Here is a 25357-nt window from a genome sequence, read left to right on the forward strand (position 1 = left end):
TTTTCCATTTTAGGGATGCTGGCCAGAGCCTCAGAGTGCTTTCTCCAGTAGTTTGGGCTTTTTCACCTGTTCTCTAAAGCTCCTGTCTTCATCATGAGGCTGCTTGACCTTCATGTAGCTAACATGGTTGCCAGTTTAACTCAAAAGACGTAACTTTTTCCCTTTCTTCTCCATTCTCCTAATCAAACACCTGCCAAGATTTACAGTTCACCTTTCCCCTGGTTTGTTTGTTTTTCCTTTTTAAACCTACTAAAGTTATCCTCAAGCTTCCATTTAAGTCCATTCTTATTTTTTTTAATCAATGAGATTTAAGAATCCCAAAGGGAGCTCCAATTTCCTGATGTCATCTGGCAACCACCAAGGTGTTCCCCAAATTTTCTGGGGAAACAGAAGCCACTCACCTTATTACCAGCACTCAAATAATGAAGAGAGAGAGACTGAGGCCCCAGAATTCACTTCAAGAGCATGTCTGCCATGAGCCAAAGAAACCCTGTTAGAAGTCACCCCTTAAAGTTTCCTCCACCTTCCAATAGTGCCAATACAAGAACCACACCTTTCACAATGGCCTTGGAGGAAGGTTCCAGACTCTAACAAACTGCTGTATGTTTCTTATTTTTGTTTCCAAGGCTTGCTTATTGGAGAAAAGTTAATGGTGGAGGCAGCTTGAAGTCAAGAGGCTATGGCTACATTTCAGATGGAGATGCTAGCAAGAGACTGGGTTGGGCAGAGGATGCAATGATATGAACAAATGCCTTGGAGACTTGTGGAAGTCAACATAGTGAAGGAGGTAGCAGGGGATCTTAGAGAGGGCATTGAAGAATTAGGGTTGGCAGCAGCGCAGGCTCTGGGTACAAAATTAAGATGAAAGGAAGATGAATTCAACATCTTAGGAAGTTCTTGCTAGATCAGGGATTGTCAGCCTTCCTAATGCTTTGTGGGTACATAAAGTTCCTTATGTTGCTAAGTCATAAATATAATTTTGCTATTGTTATGAATAATACGTAAATATTTGATATGCAGAATACATGATATGTAACCCCGAAAGGGTTACTACCCACAAGTTGAAAGCTTCTGTGTTAGACAGATCAGGTGGAGTGAATAATAGTGGTGCTTTGGAACTAACTCATACTTGACTTCAAACAATATTGGAATAACGATTTTTGAGATGTAAATATTAAATTTCCAAGTTTTTCGGCTGCTTTGCTATGAGGAATATTTCAGGGGAAGAAGGATACAGAGAAGAAAAGCATTGCCACCACAAATAAGAAAAAATATTCTTCATAATCCCTAAGGTGGCTGGTAGCTCCATTGCAGTGACAGATGGAATGGAGTCAGGTGTCACAAAGTTTCTGCTTAGAGGGGGTGAACTCATCAGCATCATTGTGCATTCAAAGTAGGTCCCCTGGACAGATGCCCACACTTAACAGCTGACTGGAATCCTCAGCAGGGAAGTACCATAACTAGATCTCAACAGATGTCACAGCACTAGGTAGCTGTTAATGGAGAGTAACACTCTCTCTATAGCCAGATATGGCATGGCTTCCTGGAAAGTATTATTCATCCTGGTTCTAAATGCAAAACCAAAGACATAAGAAAGAAAAATATTACCAAGCTTGTAAGAGATAGCAAGGACATTAGCAAATATATATGGTTAAACTTTAAGATTTCAAGTTACTACCAGGAGTAGTACACTCCGCAACCTTGGACTTGAGCTGAACAATCAGGAATTTGAGGCTACTCTGAGCTGTATGGTAGTTTCAGATCAGTCTTGGAAATGAGGCTAATCTGAAAATGATCTGGAAATAAGGTTGAAAGACTATTATTAGAAAGTTCCAAAGCATACAAAGATAGTCATCTTTGAGGAGGATTTGTTCAAAGATTAAGTTCATTGAGCCTGAGAATTTTGACATTTACAAGATGCTTAACTGTTGACAACAAGGTGCCTAAGATGGGACACATTCTTCTTAATGTAATGAAATAGAAATATCCTTCTCCACCCAGAGGTCTTATATCAAACTTTCCCCATTTCTAGTTTTGTCTCATTCTCTTCAGATTACCCAGGACCATTGCTTCATCTTGCCATCTACAGCTTTTCCCAGTATGTTCTTTTTTTCAATTGTTTTTGTTGAGTTATATATATTTCTCCCCTCCCTTTCCTTTCTCCCCCTCCCCTTCTACCCTCTCTCATGATCCCCACACTCCCAATTTACTCAGGAGATCTTGTCTTTTTCTATTTCCCAAAGATTATATGTATGTATGCCTCTCAAGGTCTTCTTTGTTATCTAGGCTCTCTGGGATTGCTAATTGTAGGCTGATTTTTCTTTATGCCTAAAACCACTTATGAGAGAGTACATATGATACTTGTCTTTCTGGGTCTCAGTTACCTCACTCAACATGATGTTTTCTGATCCATCCATTTGCCTGCACATTTCAAGATATCTTTTTTTTCCCTGCTGTGTAATTCTCCATTGTGTAAATGTATCATATCTTCTTTATCTACTTTTCAGTTAAGGGGCATTTAGGTAGTTTCCAGGTTCCAGATATGACAAATAATACTACTAAGAATATAGCTAAGCACATGTCCTTCTGGTATGATAGAACATCCTTTGGGTATATACCCAAACGTGGTATTGCTGAGTCTTGAGGTAGGTTGTTTTCTAACTTTCTGAGAAATTGCCATTCTGATTTCCAAAGCAGCACTCCCACTAGCAATGTAGGAGTGTTTTCTTTACCCCACAGCCTCTCCAGCACAAGCTGCTTTTGATCTTGGCCATTCTGACAGTTATAAGATAGAATCTCAGAGTTGTTTTGATTTGCATTTCTCTGATGGCTAAGGATGCTGAGCATTACCTTAAGTGTCTTTCAGTCATTTTAGATTCCTCTGTTGAGAGTTCTATGTTTAGTTTTGTACTCCATTATGTTCTTTTGAGCAATATTTTGTTTACTGTAATCTGCACTATGACTTCTTGTGACATATTTCACAAGGTGAAAGTTTCTCGTGCACATTTTACAGTTAATGTCTCTTGTGATTTCTAACAGTGTATGCTCCCTTAATTTTTGTGGACTCTTTTTTGTTTGGCCTTTTTCACTCAACACTAGATATATGATTATAGGTCATCCATTCCAAATATTGTAAAGAAGTCTATTTTGTGCACAAAAGTCATTCTGCATGGGAGATATTCTCAGGAGGTCTACTATAGAGGATATTTAGTTCATGTCCTCAGAAAGTATCACTTAAAGATTTCTTCAGATCAATACCTTTATTTAGGAAGACTTGGTTATGAAATCTGTTTACATTCTCTGAAACTTTTTGGTAAGACTTTACAGTTATTAAGACCTGAACATATGCATAGCACTTTCCAAGCAAAGTGCCTAGGAACAAGGCCTGCTTCCAAGCCTGGTACTTTGTCCTTTACTAAATTCTGATTCTTTAATCCTCCTTTCTTCTTCCATTTCCTGCTGCCTTATCCCTCATCTTCATCAACCACTCACTTTAAGTAACAGCAGTTATGGGAATTTATTATGCTAGGTGGAGTGTTAATGGCCAGAAGGTAGGGGGAGACATTTCAACGACAGGAAGGTGTTCAGCTGACTCACTCACAGCCCAAATGGTCATGAGTCTGAACAGAAACATCCCTGGTGGAACAACCGAAAACAGAGAGCTTATCTTTTAATGTAGGACTTTAGGCCAGCAAACTATTAAAGCCCAGCCCTTGTCAACTGGCACAATATGGGAAGAGAACCAATGGGAAGCCTCAAGTGTCAAGACAAGGCACAACCTCCATGCCCCCACCAAGGATGCCAAGGCAGCAAAGTACTTCTTTCTTTAAAAACACTGGAAACTGAGCTTCCCATGAGTAAATTGAGAACCATGACAAAGAAAAACCAAACTTCAACATCCCACTTTCCACTGTCAAGTTTGCATCTGTCCCTCCATTCTGTATAAAGCAGTTATTTCTGTGTAGTTAAACATTTACAATGCCTTGGAGTTGACTATCTCTAAAGTTAAGAATACTCATTTATTGTAAATTATCCCAAAACTTAAGTATAGGGCCTCTTGAACCTAATGTGAAAATTTATGTAAAAACAATGTGAAAATTAGAATTACAATTGACACATTTTTTTTAAAATCAGAACTGTAACACTATGTCTAGTCAAGCAGACTGCTCATTTACAAGTTGTCTACATGCAAAGCATGGAAAGTTGAGATCTTCTTAGCAAATCATTTCAAGTTGGGTAACAGCTTTGTTCTAAACTTGCTTCCTGCACTCTTCACTTTGTCTTATCTTTTTCCAAAGGATGTCAGTGGCAAAGGAAATCAGTGTGGAGATTCCTCAAAAGCTAGGAATAAAATTCCCTTGTGTTCTAGCTGATCACTCCTGGGTGGCTATCCAGAGGCCACTAAGTCAAAACAGCACGGAGACACTTTCACATCCATGGGTATTGCAGCACTACACACAAGATCCGAGTTATAAGATCGACCTCTATCTTATTCTTGGTCTGTCAACAGAGAAATAGATAAAGAAGTGGTGGTATAGTTATGCATTGGGAGTTTTATTCCGTCAGGAAAAATGGAATAAAATAACATATTTTGCTGAAAAATGGATACAAGTAGAGATTATCATATTAAACAAAAAAATCCATATTCAAAAAGACAAACATCTCATGTTCTCTCATTGAAACTCCTAGAGTCTATAAAGATACATAAAATTACTTATTTATATGACAGAAAAACAGAAGCAGGATTGGGAGAAATTGAGAGAGAGAAGGGGGATTAGGGCCAACGTTCTTGATCTAGTTAAAAGAAAATGCCTTTATAAAACCTGACACTGTGGAATATACACCAATTAAAAATACTGACATTTTTGTAGTCATCAAAAAAGAATCACAATTAGAAATAATATGACTGTTCTTACATGATTAAGTGAAATAAATGCATTTATTTGAAAAAGGAAGAAGAAAGATGCAGAGGAACCAACCAGCCACAATCTCAGCCACAACAATGAAGCTTGTTGCCCTGGTCAGCCCTGGCGTTTAAAGGAGGGAGTCTGATGTTAGGTGTTGGATCTCATAGTACAGTCTTTCTGCTTAGCCGAAATCTACAAATCTAAATCCTTCTAACCTAGGCCTCAAATTTTGCTTGACAGACAAAAAAAAAAAAATCTGATGAAATAAATAGGGTATATGGATTAAAGTGTTAGGCTACCTTTTTTACTTTTACTTAAAGAATTAGGTAAAGTAAGGCCTGGGGGTAGGGGTGGGGATGGTGCTGGCAAGTACACCCAGGCAGCAGCAGGGGGCGCACCCCACTTGCTTGCCTTCCCGAGTAAGGAAGTGGGCCAGAGGTCAATCAATCAATCCTGGGAGATTCTTGGTGAGATACAACCAGGAGCTGAAGGAGAGGCCTTCCTGGGAAACCTAGTTAATCATTTAGCCACAAGGTGAGGCAGGTAGTGAGAGAAAACAGGCTCTCCTAGAAGCTAACTTCTAGGAGACTGAATTGCAGCCCACCCAACGAAAGAAAGCATTTTGCAACCTAACAATTGAAGAAGATATTCCGGGGCTAGAAGTTATATCAACAAGGAGAAGAAAACAAGGACCACTTAAGGAAATATCTCTGATCATGTCAGCAACCTAATTGTAGATTAAAGGGATGTTGTCTCCAGGCCCCAGCTGCTAGGGCCTGCAGTTGTTTTCTGTTCTGTCTGGTGGTCCAGTGGCCATTCTTTTGTTCCTCACAGGCGGTTTCTGAGTGTGAGTAGTCAGACTTCACTATCGGGTACAACTGATGACGCAATCAAAGCCCTGACCATTCTCAACATTGATACCATCAGCCTTGAGCTTCATCAAAAACAAAGTCCAGTCCAGATTGGGAGACTCAAAACCTGCATTTTAACAACGCTCCCCATCCACACGCTTTGCGCAACAGGATCTTGGGCACACTGAATTCTAAGACACTATTCTAAGTTTGTTATGTTCTTTCTTTCTTTCTTTCTTTCTTTCTTTCTTTCTTTCTTTCTTTCTTTCTTTCTTTCTTCATTTATTGTTAGGGGGTTCCTTTTCCTGGGGGAGAGATGAAAAAAGAGTCTCATTCTGCAGTCCACGTGGCCTTGAACTAAACACCCTCATGGTTTACTATCTGCACAGTACTGAGACTACAAATATGTGCTATAACCCATCCTATTCTAACGTTGTGTTTTAAACAGCAGAGAATTGGACCATTTCTTCTCTGCTTATTTCTGTGTCTTTCCAATATATACCTAATTATAGTGTTCTGTCCATCCATCACAAAGGTAACTACTTAATATTTTCAACAGCCTTCTAGAGTCCCTTTCCTTTTACACACACTCACATACATACACACACACACACACCCCAATTTTAATTCCTGACTCTAAGCACAAATAAAGATACTGTCACTTTTACCTAATCCAGAGTTCATCCTTCTAAATAACTGTATTGTCTTTATCTATAAAGCACTCTGTTGCCATGGCAATACATGCATAGTTGCATGTGTAAGTAATTGAGGACTGCTGCATATGGCAGACACTCTCCAGCAGAAAACATCTGGACCTTCAAGTGTTCATTACCCTCCCTTTGAAGTCTCTGGAACATACATATGCTTTATGGACACTGTAGTAGTACATGCAAGAAAGAATGACCATTTGAGAGCTATTGTAAGAAGACTGGAAATCTCCTTCAGTCTGTTGTCAGTTTGTAATGTAGCTTGGCACAGGGTTATTGGTTTTGTTTCAATGTAATTTTCAAAAACCCAATCTTCCCTACTTAAAGTGAGAGGAGAGAATAACATGCTTTCCTATACCTCAACCCTTAGAATGCTCCACAATTCAGAGTTTACTTTAATTTTAACTAATTATTCACCAAACCTTCCTGGCATTAAACATTAACATGGCTATTTTATGTGTCCCGGTTCATCATCCTGCCAATAAATGATTAATTATAACTTTCTGTCTTGGCCAGTAGTTTTTCTGGACTTTTATGATTCATTAGTTATGCTATGTTGGAATTCAGCCTCTCGAAACTGGCTTACTAGCATTTATTGTTTTTTATTGCTTCTCTAGCGTGTCTTTAGAAAGAGACACTAAGTACCACATGTTTAGAAAGGGTTTAAAAGTTTGACGTGTTAAATAAGGGTTACTCAGGTGGCAGTAGTTACAGAACCAGGGAACAGGTGCTTCTGTGGACTTGGCCATTTGAACAACAGAGTCAATGATGGATAATTCCTCTGTCTGTTCTCCCAATGCAACTATCTGTGAAGGCAATTCCTGCTTAGCACCTGAGAGCAACTACAATGCCATTCTCAGTGTGGTGATGAGCACTGTGCTCACCATCCTCCTGGCCATGGTGATGTTTTCCATGGGGTGTAACGTGGAAATCCACAAGTTCCTGGGACATATAAGACGGCCATGGGGCATCTTCGTGGGCTTCCTCTGTCAGTTTGGAATCATGCCTCTCACAGGCTTCATCCTGTCCGTGGCCTTTGGAATCCTCCCGGTACAAGCTGTGGTGGTACTAATTATGGGTTGCTGTCCTGGAGGGACTGCGTCCAATATCTTGGCCTATTGGGTAGAAGGTGACATGGACCTCAGGTAAGACAGAGGCGTCTGCAACTCCTGCAGTCTTCTGGGGTTAAGCTTGGAAACCTTCATAATTTCCAATATCTGTTTGATCAGCTGCACTGACTAGATGTCTGACTAAGGAATTAAATGGTAAGAATAAGTGCATCTTCCGGGATAGCTGCTTTGCTGTTAGAACTGGGAAATTTCCTTTTGTACCTGTGCATTTTGTAGCTATCATCCTGAAACAAAACAGTGATTTAGATTTTAATTTTGTAGCCTTAATAGTTTTTGTTAGCACACAAAGAAATGGGTTTCTATGTGACATTTGTATACACATATATCATTGTGCTTTGCTCTTAATCACCCCTCATTACCATCCTACTTCCTCTCTCTCCCTCCTTCTAGATCACTTCCTAATTTCCTGTCACATACCTTCCATTGCCTTCTCTTTTCTTTCCTTGCTTTCGACTCCCAGCTCTACCCTGATAGTTCACTCTCTACCATGTCCTGTGTGTACACGACTATGTGTGAATATGTACATTTAAATCTAGATACGCATCTGAGGGGAAGTCTTGGTATCTGTCTTTCTTAGTCTGGATTGCTATGCTTGCACACTGAATTCTAACTCACTTAATCATAAGTTTTATTATCTCTGGGAATAGACTCCAAGTTTGTTTTTGTTTAATTAAATAATTCCTTTCCAGTCTACAACTGTAAAAAAAAAAAAACCTGAGAAAGTCTTGTTGTAATGGAATAAGGAGGAAATTTCTTTTTGATAACAAGGATATTTGAGCGCAAATACAAGTTCAAACTCTGACCAACATCAGCTCCACCAAACTGCTTGTTCTCAGGACAAAGTACTTCTTGGTTACAAACTAATGAAGAATACATAAATTCACTTTATCTCGACTGGCACTAAAAGGGAAAGAATTCTTCAGCAGTAATTTTTAATTATGCTTATTTCTATATAAAATGAAGAGAAAACAATTTCTCTGTTTTTCAACAAAGAAATCTAACTGTACTGTTTGTCCAGTCCAACCTGTATCAGTTTGAACTAGCAGTGGGCAGAAGGGAGGAAGATGAAGCATCAATGGGACTAAAGCAGGAGTTTTTAATTCTGAAAGTCAGACAGACAAGTGTCACTTTCCTAATCTCCTGATGAAGACTTGCATTTCAGTTAAGCATTGAGCTGTTCAAAAAGAATGTGCTTATTAAATGTTGGACAACCTGCTATCAGCTCTGTTAGTTCCTGGCTGCCCGGTGAGCACCAGGGAACCAGCCATCAACTCCCAATTGGTGCTAGTTTCTGATGCCTTAGAAACTAAGAATATACATTGCTCCCTTTTGCATAGGGACATGAAGTTGCTGCCTAGCAACAAATATTTTTCTTAAAGAAAAGCCCTGTGAATAACACAGAACCATGACCTCTGTTCACATAGTTAATCTGTGAACCACAATATAGTAATATAGTAATCAGGACTTTTTAGGTTTCCACTCCATTGACATGCACACACACACACACACACACACACACACACACACACACACACACAGTGAAATTTCCAGGAACTTGTAATAACTAAACTGTGAGGAGTGACCCTGAGGATTTGACCTACACTAAATGGCTTCTTGATATTTATAAGTTTCAAACAATACAGCCAATACAACCTGTACCTGAACATAATACTGTCACATATTATTGCTAAACATATGACCAGTTGTATAAGGTACCATATCAATTCCCTTACATCACTTATGCTGAGTACAAATTACTCAGTAGTATAGTACAGAAGACATTACCATGTTCTACCACAGAGCGAAAGAATGTGTGTTATACCTCTGTCATAAAGTGGTGGTCATGCCTAAATGCAAGATGACATTAGGGATTGGAGAGATATCTGAGGAACTAAGAGTACTTGTAGCTCTTGCGGATGACCTTAGTTTCATTCCCAGAACCCATATCAGGTGGACTAACTGTAACTCTACCTCCAGGGGAGAGGATGACTTCTTTTGGCCTTTGTGAGTACCTTTATATACAAACTCACACATGGTACAGACACAAACACATAAATAAATAATAAATAAACAAAACATTAAGTAAATAAATGAATAAATAAAGAAATAAATAGAGAGCTTTCTTTTAAAAGGGGGTGACATTACACGTTTTATGTTCGGGAAACAATGTTTTAAGAATTTTTTAAAAGAAAGTGAAGTCTCAGCTACTAAGTAATAACCATCCAGAACTTAATTCTTCTGGAGTGAGTGTTGGAAATCTAAGTCTCAGAATGATTTATATAGATGCAACCTTATATACCACTTAGATTTCAAAGTCTGTATTCTTAGGACATTGCATACTTCATCTTCACTTGAATTCTTGCAATGTCAGAAAAGATAATTTTAAACGAGCTACCTTTATTACTAGAGTTAACCATGTAAAATAGCTCCAAAAACATCGTAATTTTGCTTTGCCTTTCTTGGATGTGGTCTCTGAAAGGGAGAAACTGTTTACCTGTCCCCCATTATCTATTCTCAGAATTTCACAATCTCCAGTTACTTAAAATTAGTGTGTGAATAAATGGAAACAGTGGTCTTTTCTTTAGCAGTAAATAGTATTTCTGCTATTTCTCTGATAACCTGTAACCTGGGACATTGTTATTTGATCAGTACACAGAAATTTTCAGTTAAGCTGTGTCATGGGAAAAATTAAGGGAGGCAGACAAGTGAATCTGGTGGCAGCAAAGGTTTATGGCTCAGAAAGATTTCCTTTCTCCTTTGTATCTCTGTTCTGTCCCCACACAAAGGCGGATATATGATATCTCCAACCTTAGCCATAGCTTCAGCCACACCACATAAAAGCTTTCCCTTACTTCTACTCCATTGTCTTTTTTCCAACTGTCTTATTCTCATTCATCTTTTCCTCAGTTTCCTCAACTCTTACTGTTTCATATACTCAATACTTTCTAGGCTTTTGTCTAGTGTTTTTTTTCAACCATGACCTTTGTATTTGGCTAAACATTGCATATTTCATATTCCACTTAGCTGTTCACTGATATTTTCAAAATCCATAACCCTCTAACTTGTCAGATCAATGCCTCCTCTTTCAAATAAACATATACTCATCTCTTCTCTCCTGTGGGAGAACCAATCCAATCCTACTGGACTTTTTCTTTTATCTTTATTCACACTAAGCAAACTCTGTTGCTTCCATAAAATATTGATTTTATTTTCCTAGCTAGTGTTGATTAGATGCTAGTGTTCAACAAACACTTTGAGGCACTGAATATAAAGCTAAATTCTTAAAGAACATTGGTGTATTTTAACTCTCCAATGAATCCTATGGTCTTCTGCATTGACAGATGAGAAAAATTAAGGTGTATAATCTTTGCCAAGGTCATCAAGTTGGTGAATGTCAGTGTCAGGTTTGGAATCCAGACAGATCCAATCAATATGATGTCTCAGTTCATACATTGCAATTGTCCTTCACTAAGATTTGCTGTTCCCAATGTCCTCCCCATACTTTTGCCCTGACCCCTTCTCCTCTGCTTTCCGGTCATTATATACCATTGTGTGACATTTTTTTCTGAGGAGATGTGAATAAACAGCTACTAATCATAGATAGAACAGTAACAACAGAAGCAAAGAGATGATTACATGAAAATCTAGTTTAAGGAATCAATGAGTTTAATTGGGGTTGATTTTACAGGAATATAGACAACTCATAGTTAGCTACCCTACTAAAGAAAATATCTCTCATTCTTAAACAACCATTGACTGCATACATCCTTGGGGAGGTACACAGCTCTGTGAGCAAACATGTCCCAGCAATGATAGAAAATTAATAGGTCTAATTTTGTGAATGTTTCTTTATGTTAATCACAGATGCTGACATGCAAAAGGGAAATGGCCACAAATGGAAATAGGTAGATAGATAGATAGATAGATAGATAGATAGATAGATAGATAGATAGATAGATATGGAGAGAGAGAGTCAGAGACATTAAGACACAGACAGACAGATATATGGACATGGGTGGTTGGACAGGGGTGGTTCTATATGTGGGTGAAAACATATGCTACTTGGTCTATCATTTCTCCCTGCTTTAGAAAGTCCTAAATGCATCCTTCATACTAGTTTACTGTCATTGGATTAACTCTATTAACACAAACATTTTAATCATTTAAAAAAGAAGATTGCTAAAGAAGTTAAGACCCCTGAATGACTTTGCTACTGCCCATTATTTTGATCAAATTATGCAAATTTATTATCAGGTGCATTGAGGGAAAATAATTTCTCTTCATATGCTTACTTTCCTTACAACTTGTTTGGGTGGTAGGAGGCATGTACTATAAATACAACTGACTTTTCTTTTGGTACCATTTCAGAAGCCAAACTCCACTGACTGTTTAATTATTTATAGTGAGGTAACAGTGACAAAGAGAAGCCCAATTAATGCATTACCGAGACCCACTCAGTAAACAACATCACATTCTTCCAATCCTGTATGTGCTTTTGCAGCTCAAGTATTAGGTCCCTTTGTTTCATAAGCAGAGACTGTAACCCTGTGTCCAGGACATTTTGAGGAGGACCAAAAAGACCCTTACTCAAAAGTCTCTCATCCATACTCTGTTACAGTACTGAGAATACCATCATTTCATTTAAGAGATTCCTCTAGATCACAAAACAAAATCTTCCTACGCAGTCAGGCACCCAGAATAAGCAAAGTGTTTGCTGTTTTCTTATTGTTGACTCAAACAGTGATGTTACCTTAACTTTCCTAGGGAAGTTGTGAGCAAACATATATTCGCCTTGATAAGAGAACAAAGTAAGGATTTTACCCAAGTCCCACTTGTTGAACCAATGAGTTTACTAAACTTACTTAGAAAGCACAGAGAAGAGGTTACTCCTAGAAGTGTCAATAACCCCAAAACAGATGCATTATCACAAAATCCACCCCACCATGGTCAGAATCTACCCCTGCAGTCAACCTTCCATTTCTTGCATGTTGTAGCAGCTCCCAATATTCCTAGGATATGGGATCGGGCAGAAGGAAATGGGTTTCAGACTGTAATTCTGGGTAGGGTTCTGTGACCCTCCCAACACCCTTACTACAAGAAAATGTCACTGCTTCCATTACCATTATCAAGACTACGTAGCATCATTCTGTTTGACTTATTTCAAACATGGCTACTACATCAAGGTAATTTCTATTCCCAGAGAGTCTGGTTTGGTAGGTTGTGCTTAGAGAAAAAAAATCATATACAACAGGTTACAAGTACAGATACTTGGTACCGTATTCAAAAATTAATTTTATGTATCATTGACTGTCCTCTATGATCTGTGAAAACAGATTCTGAGGGAAGAATAATGCAAACTATGTGAGAAGACACCAAATACAGGTGACCCTGCCCAAAGCCAGGCACTTTACAAACATGACCACTATGTATTTCTATCTCCACATAGAATAGTGTACTGACTGAGTTGAAAATGAAAGCGCACGTCCCCTAGAGAACACAGGTAGTCACCTCAAGCTGTTTGTTTCGTTCCAGTGTTAGCATGACCACTTGCTCCACACTGCTGGCCCTTGGAATGATGCCTCTTTGCCTCTTCATCTATACCAAGACATGGGTCGACTCGGGGACAATTGTGATTCCTTATGATAGCATTGGTAAGTAATTTCTCTGCAGTATGTTTCATATTATCCTTAAGATCTCTGCTTAGTCCCCGTTAGGATCTCGGGCCAAGTTACAAGCTCACACGTCATTTCCCTTTGACTAGGGGAAAACCTTTTTCCCACATATAATTTCATTATGGATTCACTCTGAGTTTGCAGAAATATTGAAAGAATGCAAATTCCAAAACTTGACTCTGTGAAGAGAAACTAAATTTGCCTCTGTTCAAAATAACATGGAAGAAAAAAACAGTTTTAAAAATGCAGTCTTAACCTAAGAGTCTCCCCTGAGGATAATTAGGCTACTGACAAAAGGGCGCCACCATTTTTCCAGCGGTGGATTTATGGTAGTGGGTCTTTGCACTAAATATTTAAATTGAAGAAACACACACACAAATAAAAAAGCAAACAAATAGCATGTTTTCAGAGTAGTTGGTAGTCATGGGTGACAGATGGGGCACTTCTGAGTGAAATATATCCTTCTCTATCCTCAACTGCAAGCCATGTCATGATATAAATGTCAATTTAATGGTACTCTCCATATTTTCATGTCCTGGAAATCAAATTAGCTAGTTACTTATTCTGTCTTTATTCATTTCAACTCCTAAATGCCTCCCATCTTGAAGAAACTTCTTTTTTGTTCTGAGGAGAAAAGAAGTGGTAGAAAATAAACCAGTTGGTATGACATGAGAAGGGGTCAGGTCCAGACTGAGAGAACTACCAGCATGTGCAAAGCAGGCTGTCTTTCAGAACTGCCTTAACAGAGATGAGCTGTGGAGCACATGGGGCACAACACTGGTCAGCAAGTATACTACATGACTGTCCCTCTGCCTGTTTTAATTTATTTATTAATTTTATATTCTAGCTACAGTTCTTCCTCCCTCATACCTCCCATTCCCTCCTCCACCTCTCTCTGCTCCCCTGCAATCCACTCCTCTGCTTCTGTTCAGAAAGGGGCTAGCCTCCCATGCATATCAAACAAGCAGGGCATATCAAGTTGCCATAAGACTAAGCACCTCCCCTTGTGTTTAGACTGGACAAAGCAATCCAGTATGAAGAACAGATTCCCAAGAGCGAGCCTAAGCATCAGCAACAGCTGTGCTCCCAATGTTAGGAGTCACACAAATAGACCAAGCTACAGGAGTGTCACATATATATTGAGGGACTAGGGGAGTCCCATGCAGCCTCTCTGATTGTGAGTTCTTATGAGCCAGGTTAGTTTGTTTCTGTGAGTTTTCTTGTGCTCTCTTTTGACAGTCTTTTTTATTGATTTTTATTGAGCTTTACATTTTTCTCTGCGCCCCTCCCTGACTCTCCCCTCCTCTTCAACCCTCTCCCAAGGTCCCCATGCTCCCAATTTACTCAGGAGATCTTGTCTTTTTCTACTACCCCTGTAGATTAGATCTATGTAGGTCTCTCTTAGGGTCCTCATTGTTGTCTAGGTTCTCTGGGATAGTGATTTTTTTAAGCTAACTTTGCAAAGACTTCTTTCCTAATCCCTCTCAGAAAGATTTGGGCTTACTATTAACAAAAACACACATTCAGGGTCAAGCAGAAACTCCCCAAGATACTTTAAAAAGGAATTCCTGTGGGATAGGAAACTAGATTAAAAGTCACTTCCATTTCAAGGAAAGATTATTTTCATGATTAAATGTTATTCAACCTATAGACAACTGAGTTAGAACAAATTTTGCGAGCACTGACTGTGAGATGATCTGTATTGTAATTTTTCTCACCCCCACATTGAATAATGAGCTACTCCTGATTTCAATGAGGAATTGTAGTGGTATTTCATTTGTATTTTAATAAATAAAACATGCCTGAGGATCAGAGAGTAAAACAATCTCACTGGTCAGCCTTACAGACCAGGAAGTGGTAACCCACAACTCTAATCCTAGTAGCCACAATAGTTTGCCATAGAAGCTGAGCAGTGCATTCCACCTTTAATTCCAGAACTAGATAGGATTATCAAATGGGAGGTGACAGTTTTCAGTCTCAGTCTCATTATGATATTCCTGGAGGTAGGATCAACATTTTGTACTGAGCCCAAGTCAGAGTCAGTGGCTGGATACTTTGATTTTCAGATCTTCAGGTTGAATCCCAATTTCTCTCTCTGAGTTTTTATTAATCTTGTCTCAGGAAATTTTGAATCTATAAGATACTCCTATTGACCTCTGAGTAACTCCCAAATATCAGTAGAATATTCTTCCAACAGCGTTAGAGTGGCATACAAATCCAAATATGTATGCCCCTGCTTCCATCTCAGACTTTCCCCTCAGTGAAACTTTCCCTGGATTTGGATATTGCCATCTATTTGAACACTGAACAATATTGTAGTGTTGGCTAACTAAACAATTTTGATTGAATATTATTTGGTACTAAAGCAAATCATTGAAGCCTTAAAATAATCATCTTTTGATATTCAATCCCTTCTCGAAAATATCCCATGGGAGTATTAACAAATCTGAACGACTAAGTGGATGACTTATACCATATAATTTAAGTCAAATACATTTTGAGTTGGATTTTGTTTTGTTTTGTAGCAAAGTATCTTGCTGTCCTGAAACTTGATATATAGACCAGGTTGACCTTATACTCACAGAGATCTTCTTGCCTCTTCCTCTCAAATTCTGTTATGAAAGATGTTATCATGGTACCCAGTAAAACAGATAAATTATGAAAAGAGGAGAAAATGAGAAATTGATTAGCATGTCCATGCAAGAATTTTCTTATAATATGTCAAACGAAAAAAACATATAAAAGGACAGAAGATTACAAAAAAGAAAGAAAAAGTAAAAGAAGTTTTAACACAAAAATTATTTGCTGACAACGTCTACCTAGGCGATTTTCCAAACTGACCTTTTTCCTATTTGTTTTCTAGTCTTAATGAGTGAAAAAACATGAGCTGACAGCCTCATGAGATGTTGTCATCACTTATAAATAAGGTTGTTGAGGCTTGGAGTAATTATTTAATTTGCCCGAGATTACTGCAAACCTGGGAATAGCTACTGGCAGGCTCTCCAGCCTACTCTGGAGGCACTGTGCTTGTGACACCTTCCACATTGCTCAGTGTGCCTCTCCCACTCTAAAAATGCTGCTGAGCCCTGAAGATGCTGCCATGTGGTTGAAAAGAGGCCCCTCTAAAGCTGAGTTCCTAGAGCTGAACCATGTCAGGTAGCTATACCAACGTAAATGAGTACCTGATGACAACATCCTTGTGCATATTATCAGGACACAGTAAGGCGGGCATCATTGCACTCAGTTGTTTTGTTGGAAAACATAAGGAAGCTACAACTTTCAGTCCACATTATCGTCTTTTCATTCTTCCTCTTCTCCTGTCCTTAATTTTTTCTATTCCCATTGCATAGCCTTAAATAAATAGCATGTGATGGTTTTGATATATGTAAACATCTCCTTTGGGGTCTGTACAAACAGGTATCTTACACAGATAGCATGGAAATAAATCAGTAATGGGGCAGCCTGGAGAGGATAGAGCCAGTTTCCCAGCCCCTGGACAGTAAGCATAAAGCACCTTCCCTCCATGGGCAGGGACCAACCACACTGGTAGGTGTGAAGAAGAACCAGAATGGTCCTTGGAGTCGCTGAGAACCTTCACTGGCTTTACCTGGCCCAGAGATTAAATGTTTCTGTCATGGGTGGTCCTAAGCCATAGACATGTTGTCCTGTCACATTAGGCTCCCACAAGACAGGGAGACTCTGGGCCAAAAGAGTCAACCAGTTGTATCCAGATAATTTTATTTCAAAGTCTGGAAACAATATAATTTATGGTGTGGTCTAGAGATCCAAGAAAGGAAATCTCTTTATAATGGTAGGAATAACCAAAGAGACTCTCTAGACTTTCTAGAAAACATGACCAATAAATCCAACAGTCTTTTCCACAGCTCTTCCTCTACCCTTTTCTCCTGAGCGTGAATAGTTCCTATCTTATTGTTTTGTTTACCTTTTCCTTCTTTTTTCTTTCTTTTCTCCTATCTCTCTCTTAGTTATTATTTTAATTCTGTTGAGTAATTTAGGACCAACAATAATTTTGATACATTGAAGAATTTGTTATTGTATTCATTTTAAATACATATCCTTAGTCTGTAGTTTATTAATCAGACCTGAGTCAATCTATCCAACACTAGGCAGACATCTACTCTCAAAATTTCAACATTTGGCTTCACTTTCTCCTGTAACTTCAACAGAGATTTGGAAAAGAAATAGTCCATGAGAAGTTGGAAGTCTACACTGCTCTGTTAAACAAAGGAACTATTGGGAAAACAAGTGTTAAATAATATAGAGACACAAATAGTATGTTTCAGGAATGGCAGTAAATTTTCGATGGTGAAATTGAAGCATGACTCTTTTATTTGGTTGGGTGAACGCAGTGCTGAAAAGAATTATAATTACATGAGAGGTTGCCATATATATTATCACAAAGAAATTTAGGGCATGGTTTTTATCTTATTCTCTCATATCTTTGCCATAAATTTGAATAACTGAAATGAATTTTAATGAAGTGTGTTAGCCTTCAAAATTCATATGGACATTAAGCAATTTTTAAATATTTTTTCCACTTTAAAATATATGAGTATTTATTTTTACTACCATGAATTAACAAGCCAATGTAGAATATATCTGTATACACTACACAATATGCAGACACAGATATACACAAATACACAGACACAGACACACACACACACAAACTGTGGGGAGGTGTTTTTTCTGAAATTATAAAGACCTAACAGATAAAGGAAGCAAAAATGTTGAAAAACAGGATGAAAGTAGGTTGGTAATATAAGGAGCTCTAAAATAGTCATCCCTGGATCGAGATAAATTATTTATAACATCATTTCTCTACTGTTATTAAATTGAATGGAGAAAGAGAGGGGGTATAAAAATATTTATGTGGATGTGTGAATTTGTATGTGGGGGTGGTATCTGTGTGGACATAATTCTACATTCTATTTTCAGTGTTCAAGAAGACAGACAGGGCAAGTAGTCTTTTCCAGGCTACTTATATTATCTTTTCTCTTATTAATGCTGTTTTCATTGTTGTTAGGTACTTCTCTGGTTGCTCTTGTTATTCCTGTTTCCATTGGAATGTATGTGAATCACAAATGGCCCCAAAAAGCAAAGATCATACTTAAAGTAAGTAACCATGCATGGGACAGGCTGCACACCTCTGTGCCCTGCAGACAGAACTGGAATGAGATGGTCTTTCCATCTCCTAAACTGCTATTCTCATTACATATACCATTGGGAAGACTTGCCATTCACAGTCCTAAGATCATCCCTTAGAGAATGTCCTTCTTGATCCTGAGAAGTAAACTCCCAACTGTCTTTAAGCCATCAATTCAAGTGTCACCTATTGGTTTTACTGTGTTCTCCAATGACCATGTTGTTATATAGGCTGAGTTTATGTTATAAATATATCTAGGCAGTTTTCTGAGAAGGTACAGCATGTCTTTCTTATATCTAGAACTTATCTTTCACATCGAGCATATCTTTCTCATACCTAGAACTCAGTGCCTCCAAACTGGTAGATACTAGCCCGTGGGATGTAAGGAAATAAGGTAGTTGGTATTTCTTGCTTTGTAGGAAAAAAACACAAAATTTTCATCTTCAAATGTTTTTAAGTTTAATCAAAGAAGAAAATAGATCTGGAGCAATGGCTCAGCCATTAGGAGTGTGCGCTGCTCCTGCAGAGTGCGCACAGCTGTCCACACTACCTGCAACTCCAGATCCAGGGATCCAAGGACACCTTCTGGGCACTGTGGGCACCAGAACTCATGTGCACATATGTACAAGTGGACATACATGTAGTAAAATTGAACCTTTCTGAAAAGGAAAAATGATGACCATGGCTTATGTTTATCCTTATTGAGTTTTTGAACTCTTATATCCGTTTCTTAGGATTATAACAAGCATTAAATGTGACTTGTGCAAATTTTTTTTGTTTTGCAAGCTCAGAAATCTTCCTTGGGTCAATTAAGTATTATTATATTGTCCTGGTGTTCCTTTAATCTCTAGAACACTGAAGAAGCACTTCTCTTCCCACAAAAGTAAAGGGACATAGAAAACTCATATTCATTTTCCTAAAGGAACAGTCTGCTTAACATCTCTGACCCCTGACAAACATCTCTGGACTCACTTTGACACAAGTATGTTCACTTGTATCTTTTCTTCCAGATTGGATCCATTGCAGGTGCAATTCTCATTGTTCTCATTGCTGTGATTGGAGGAGTACTGTACCAAAGTGCCTGGATCATTGAACCCAAACTATGGATTATAGGAACAATATATCCTATAGCTGGCTACAGCCTGGGGTTTATACTGGCTAGAATAGCTGGTCAACCTTGGTACAGGTATGAGGTTTATATAAATGGGACTGAGCATTTTTGCTTATCACAGCTACTGCACTAGTTTTCTGCCAATATGAAATAACCATATGGTATAGAGAGATGACTCGATAATTAAGAACACAGGTTGCTTTTTCAGAAGGCCCAAGCTTGTTTTCCAGTACCTACATGGCTGCTCACAGTCATCACAATCATCTGTAACTACAGTATCCAATATCGTTTTCTGACCTCCGCAAGCACCAGGCACACATGCAGCGCATGAGCATATATGCGGGAAAAAATCCATTCATATAAAATAACTTTTAATTAAAAATAAGAAAACTACCCCTAGGTGGGTCGTTTTGGCAAAAAAAGACACTTTCTTACAGTTTCACAGATCAGAAATTATACTTAAGGCAGCTCAGAGCTGGCTTCTTTGACCATCTATGGTTAAGAATTTATTGGAAGGCTCTCACTTTGACTTTTAATGTCTATCTTTTCTTATATCTGATCACATTTTATTTCTTCTGTGCATGATACTGAGCTCAAATTAATATCCCTTTTTATAAATATGCAACAAGTCACATTAAATTACTGGCCACCCTAATGACATCATCTTAACCAATTATATCTACAATAACCCTGTTCCCACAAAATATTACATTCTTAGATATCAAGGGTTAGATATAGAATGGCAGCATTTGAATTTGAGTGAGGGGTGTACTCAAACAGAGAAACTGAAAATATTAATGCCAAATTCAAAATCCTATAATAAGTTGTTTTATATATTAATGTATTTATACAATGTAAAGTTATGTTTATGCTAAAAGTAGAGATAAAATCTAAGCATATGCTTGTAATCTAGCAATAGGGAAGCTGAAGAAAGAGGATTACCACAAGTTAGAGGACAACCTAACTTGGACAACATAATAAGACTGATCTCGGAAAAAAAGAAAGAAAGAAAGAGAGAGAGAGAAAGAAAGGAAGGAAGAAAAAAGAAAAAAACAGAAAGAAAGAAAGAAAGAAAGAAAGAAAGAAAGAAAGAAAGAAAGAAAGAAAGAGAAAGAAAAAGGGACAGAGAGGGAGGGAGGGAGAGAGAGGGAGGGAGGGAAGAAAGAAAAAGAAAAAGTAACCGAAAGAGAGATAAAGAGAAAGAGGGAAAGGAAGGCAGGAGAAGGAAGTGGGTAAGGGTAAAAGGAAAGAAAAGAAAAGAAGTGGTGAAGAAAGAAAAGGAGGGCAGAAAAAAATGCAGTCTGTGTACATGCTTTCATCATACCTTCCATTTCTGTTAGATCATAATAAGCCTAATAACAGGTAACGCACATGCATCTTCATTCTTACTCTCAGATGCCGAACAGTTGCCTTGGAAACCGGGATGCAAAACACTCAGCTGTGTTCCACCATTGTACAGCTCTCCTTCAGCCCTGAGGACCTCAACCTTGTGTTCACCTTCCCACTCATCTATAGCATTTTCCAGATCGTCTTTGCTGCAATATTATTAGGAAGTAAGCAATAATGTTAATTAAATGTCTCTACGATGTTCCTTTTGGATAAATCCTGGAATTGCTAAAACATACTTTTTAAAGACTCTCTATTTCTGGCAGTTCATTGTACAAATAAATTCGAAGAAAATGCATCCACAGAAGTCAGTTATCAAGGCTTCATATATACTGATGCAAAGACTATAATTTTATTATAGGTCTTAGTGAGACTTTTTTTTTAAAGAAAGGCAGAGGAGAGGGACCCTTTCTGTTGACTTTTTCTTCCTCAGTAGTCAGAGAGACTCATATTAACCTGTGAGGAACATTTATTGTGCACCTTTCTAAATACTACCAAGGAACACAGGTTTTAGTGATTTCCCCCCAAAATCCTTGTCTTAATATGCTTTTTAAATGGAACAACCAATAAAATGACAAACCATATTTATTATGAAAAAAATCATAAGTCAAATGTATAAGTTTGTACATGCAAATTTTAAATAATGAAATAACTAAAGAAGTGTAAACAAAGATGTACCAGAGATAGATATCAGCTTTGCTCTGTCATAGCATAATTTCATCCTCCCTCATTTCATCCACACTAACTCTCCTTCACCAAATCAGAACTTTTTCCTACATTTGTCTATCCAAAGTCTGATGGTGCTTAAGTCATATTTTTAAAGTTCTATTTAAAACAAAGAAATAATCTTACTTTTAAAGTTTCATGACATTTAATAGAAAAGGCAAAGTGGAGGTACATGAGAAAAATGCCATGAAAATTAAGTTAGAAATGCCCAGAGATAGTTTCACTTATCTTTACATTAGTTTTATTACCGGATCAACATGTATCCATGTGCCTTCAGGTGCCCATCACAGTAATGTCTACATGTCATTTTTCAGACAGAAGCTCCTTTCCAGGAGTCTCATATCACAGATAACATCAGATGGACCCAGCAGCGGTCTGACTCTGAGGCAAGGTAGATAAGTAGATGGCTTGAGCTTTCTGGCCAGCCAACCTAGCCAAGTCAGTGAGTTTCAGGCCAGTGGAAATTCCCTGTCTAAGCAAGCAAGATAGATGAAACTTTGTTGTCTGAGGTTTTCTGTCCTGCCCAGTTCCCACAATCATTGAGTCCCAAAGAAATCACACAGTGGTCTACATTAACTATAAACTAATTGACCCATTAGCTCAATCTTCTTATTAACTCTTATAACTTATATTAGCCCATGATTCTTGTCTGTGCTAGCCACATGGCTCAGTACCTTTTACAGTGGGGCAGTCACATCTTGTTTCTTCTGTGGTGGACTCACAACTGCAGAGGAATGAGCTTCCTCCTTCCCAGAATTCTCCTGTTTCCATTGACCCACCTCTACTTCCTGTCTGATTGTCCTGCCTATATTTTCTGCCTGGCTACTGGCCAATCAGCGTTTATTTAAAATATAACTGACAGAATGCAAACAATGGTCCCGCACCAGCACTTTAGAAGCAGCACCCAACACTTACACACATATGTGGACATGGATCTGAATGCACACATGGACCTACAGGCACATGAGCAACATATACACAAACAAGTGCACACACATTCACAAACACACCCAAAGAAAGAAAGAAAAAGTGCTGAGAAATACTCATATCACAGAAAAAAGGAAGTCTGAACAACAACAAAAAAATAGTGAAAACAAAAGACTAAGCATGTTATTCTGACCCAACAATTTCTATAAGGGATAATCAGACCAAGTTCCTGGACATCACACACAGGCATGGAGAATATTTAGTTGAAGACTATTAAATTAACTGGGGTGGTTTAAACACAAAATAAATGATTTTTCCTTGCTGTTAAGTACCATATACAGCTTGAAGCAATGAGAAGGGCATACACTTTTGCTGAGCAAACATTCTCTGAAGCTCTCCAGCCAGACATCTTGAGTGCAGTCATTGCAACCATATATGTGATCCTAAAACTAAATAATAGTTGGTTTCTCATAATACCTCCGTCCTGTAAAAAAAAATGCAAAGGGCTTTCTGAGCTGCATAAACCAATCACTACCCAAAGTAATTTTTCAAAATGTCATTCTGGAATTTACTTGACTTCTCATATATTGTTTTTTGCAGTTTATGTCACATACAAGAAATATTGTGGAAAAAATAATGCTGAGTTACAAGAGAAAACAGACAATGAAGTGGAGTCCAGGTCATCATTTCAAGAGACAAACAAAGGATTTCAACCAGATGAGAAGTAAACACCAAGGAGACAAAAACGAGAGCTTACTAACAACATTCATAGAGCTGCAACTGTAACTATTTCCTTTGGTGGAATAAACAGCAAAAAAAATGCTGAAAGTTAAATTCAAATTGAAATTTGTTATTGCTCTTGGTATAATGTGACTACCAATCCATTCTATAATATGGCAAACATCCCTATACGTGTGTGTGTGTGTGTGTGTGTGTGTGTGTGTGTGTGTGTGTGAATTATTTTTCAGTATCCATAGGAGACTGGTCACAATGTATCCCTTGATACTAAATTCATAGAAGCTTAGGCTCCTTTCATAAAATGACAAAATGTTTGTATTCATCTCTCAAATACTTCAGACCAATACTAACTTACTTATATTATTTAACATGATGTAAATGTATGTAAATAGTTGTTTTACTGTATTGTTTAGGGAATGATGATTTTTAAAAAGTCTAATATTTTATGTTCAATATAGACATCATTTTTCCTGATATTTTTGATAAAAGTGAGTTATAAACATAGTTGTCAAATTTATCCTCAGTTGGACAAATGCATTTGCATAGAATGTATAGATAGACACCAGCTAACTAGCTGACCAGAAGGAAGATAGATGATAGATAGATAGATAGATAGATAGATAGATAGATAGATAGATAGATAGAAGATAAATATATAGATGGATGGATAGATAGGCATATGGTCAATAATCATTAATATGTTATCAAAACATCTATAGACCTTACTGTATATAAATCAGACTTAAAACCTTGACATAGTAAGCTGAATTCAGGGACAAGCACTTTTATATGTTAAAATAAAACAGATTATTGCTGTAAAATGTTTATTTTCTTCAATATTTATGATTGTAAAATGATTTGTGTGAATGAGTGTATTCCTCTGACATTTTAATCATCAATTTGTGATTTTGCAACTCATTTGTTTGTGATGTTTACTCTGAAAAATACCTTTGTATTTTAAAAAAGTAGCTTCTTTCAATGGCATTCCAGAAGCAGAAGTGAGAGAAAATGCTACTAAAGAATTAAATAACAAATTAAAATTGGGTTAACACATAAAGGATATTTTACATCTGTTCACATACTTCTAGGGCCTACCAATGACCACTTTAACTTTCAAGGAAAAGAGGCCATTTAGAATAGTTTGTATTTGGCAACTAGTTTTTTTAACTCTAGAGAGGTTTATTAAAGGATTACCTGTATGAAGCCAATTAAAATCAGACCATGTCTCAGAAACCAAACTGAAGAAGCCTACCATTGACCGCCCCCCACAGACATGCACATAGAGATCATTTTTCCATCAATAGGCAGATGCAATGAGTTGGACTAGGATGATCCTAAGGCATTGATTGGGAGAGGAGAGGAGAATGGATCTTCTCTTGGGGAATGTCAAGAAAATACCTTCAAGAATGTGAATGAAAGTCTAGCTGCTAAGTACCTTCTACACTTTCCTGTTTTCAAGCAGAAAACAGACAGGTGCACTAAAGACACCCTGTGAATTTCTATCAAGTTTTCAACACAAAGTCAAGGGCCTGAATACCAGCAGCTGCAACAGCAGGTTTTTCCTCCCTGTTGATTAAGGAATGTGAGTGACATAGATACTTACTTTCTTATAAGATTTGATACCTGTGAGTTTATTTTTCCCCTAATATTTTAGAAGGAAGAAAAATACCTAAGTTTTCTAAAATGAAAGGTCTCTGTTTTGAAATGAATGTGAAAAATTGATTAAATCTTTTATATTTTTGCCTCTGTTTCATATTCGATGGGTATTTTATTTTAAAGGTGTGAATAAGTGGGAAAGATTTTTGTAGTATCTAGTTAGTGGAGTCTTTGCAAATACTGTCAATATGTCCTCATCACATAATCCTATTGATATAAATAAGAGAACTTAAATTATTCTTTGAAAAGTGACTGAGAGAAACTCTTAATTAAATACACTAATAATTGGTTATCCCACTGACAACAACTGAGGTTTTTTTCCCCTAAGAAAATCATGCAGAGAAACATTAATCAATGATTCTTAAAAGTTATGTGACAC

The 25357-nt window shown here is 37.7% G+C and overlaps 1 protein-coding gene across 1 annotated transcript; it reads left to right on the forward strand.

The window, feature by feature from the left end:
• The first annotated feature begins 7056 nt into the window (after nt 1–7056).
• Nucleotides 7057–25077, forward strand: Slc10a2 (solute carrier family 10 member 2). The gene is made up of 6 exons (XM_048456164.3): nt 7057–7610; nt 13128–13246; nt 18315–18403; nt 19445–19620; nt 20941–21098; nt 23185–25077. The coding sequence occupies exons 1-6, from the start codon at nt 7231–7233 to the stop codon at nt 23310–23312; spliced, it is 1050 nt and encodes a 349-aa protein (XP_048312121.2). The 5' UTR covers nt 7057–7230; the 3' UTR covers nt 23313–25077.
• The last annotated feature ends 280 nt before the right edge of the window (nt 25078–25357 follow it).

Source organism: Myodes glareolus, chromosome 23 (genome assembly GCF_982192425.1).
Source record: "Myodes glareolus chromosome 23, mMyoGla1.1, whole genome shotgun sequence".
In the NCBI taxonomy this organism is placed as follows: Eukaryota; Metazoa; Chordata; class Mammalia; order Rodentia; family Cricetidae; genus Myodes; species Myodes glareolus.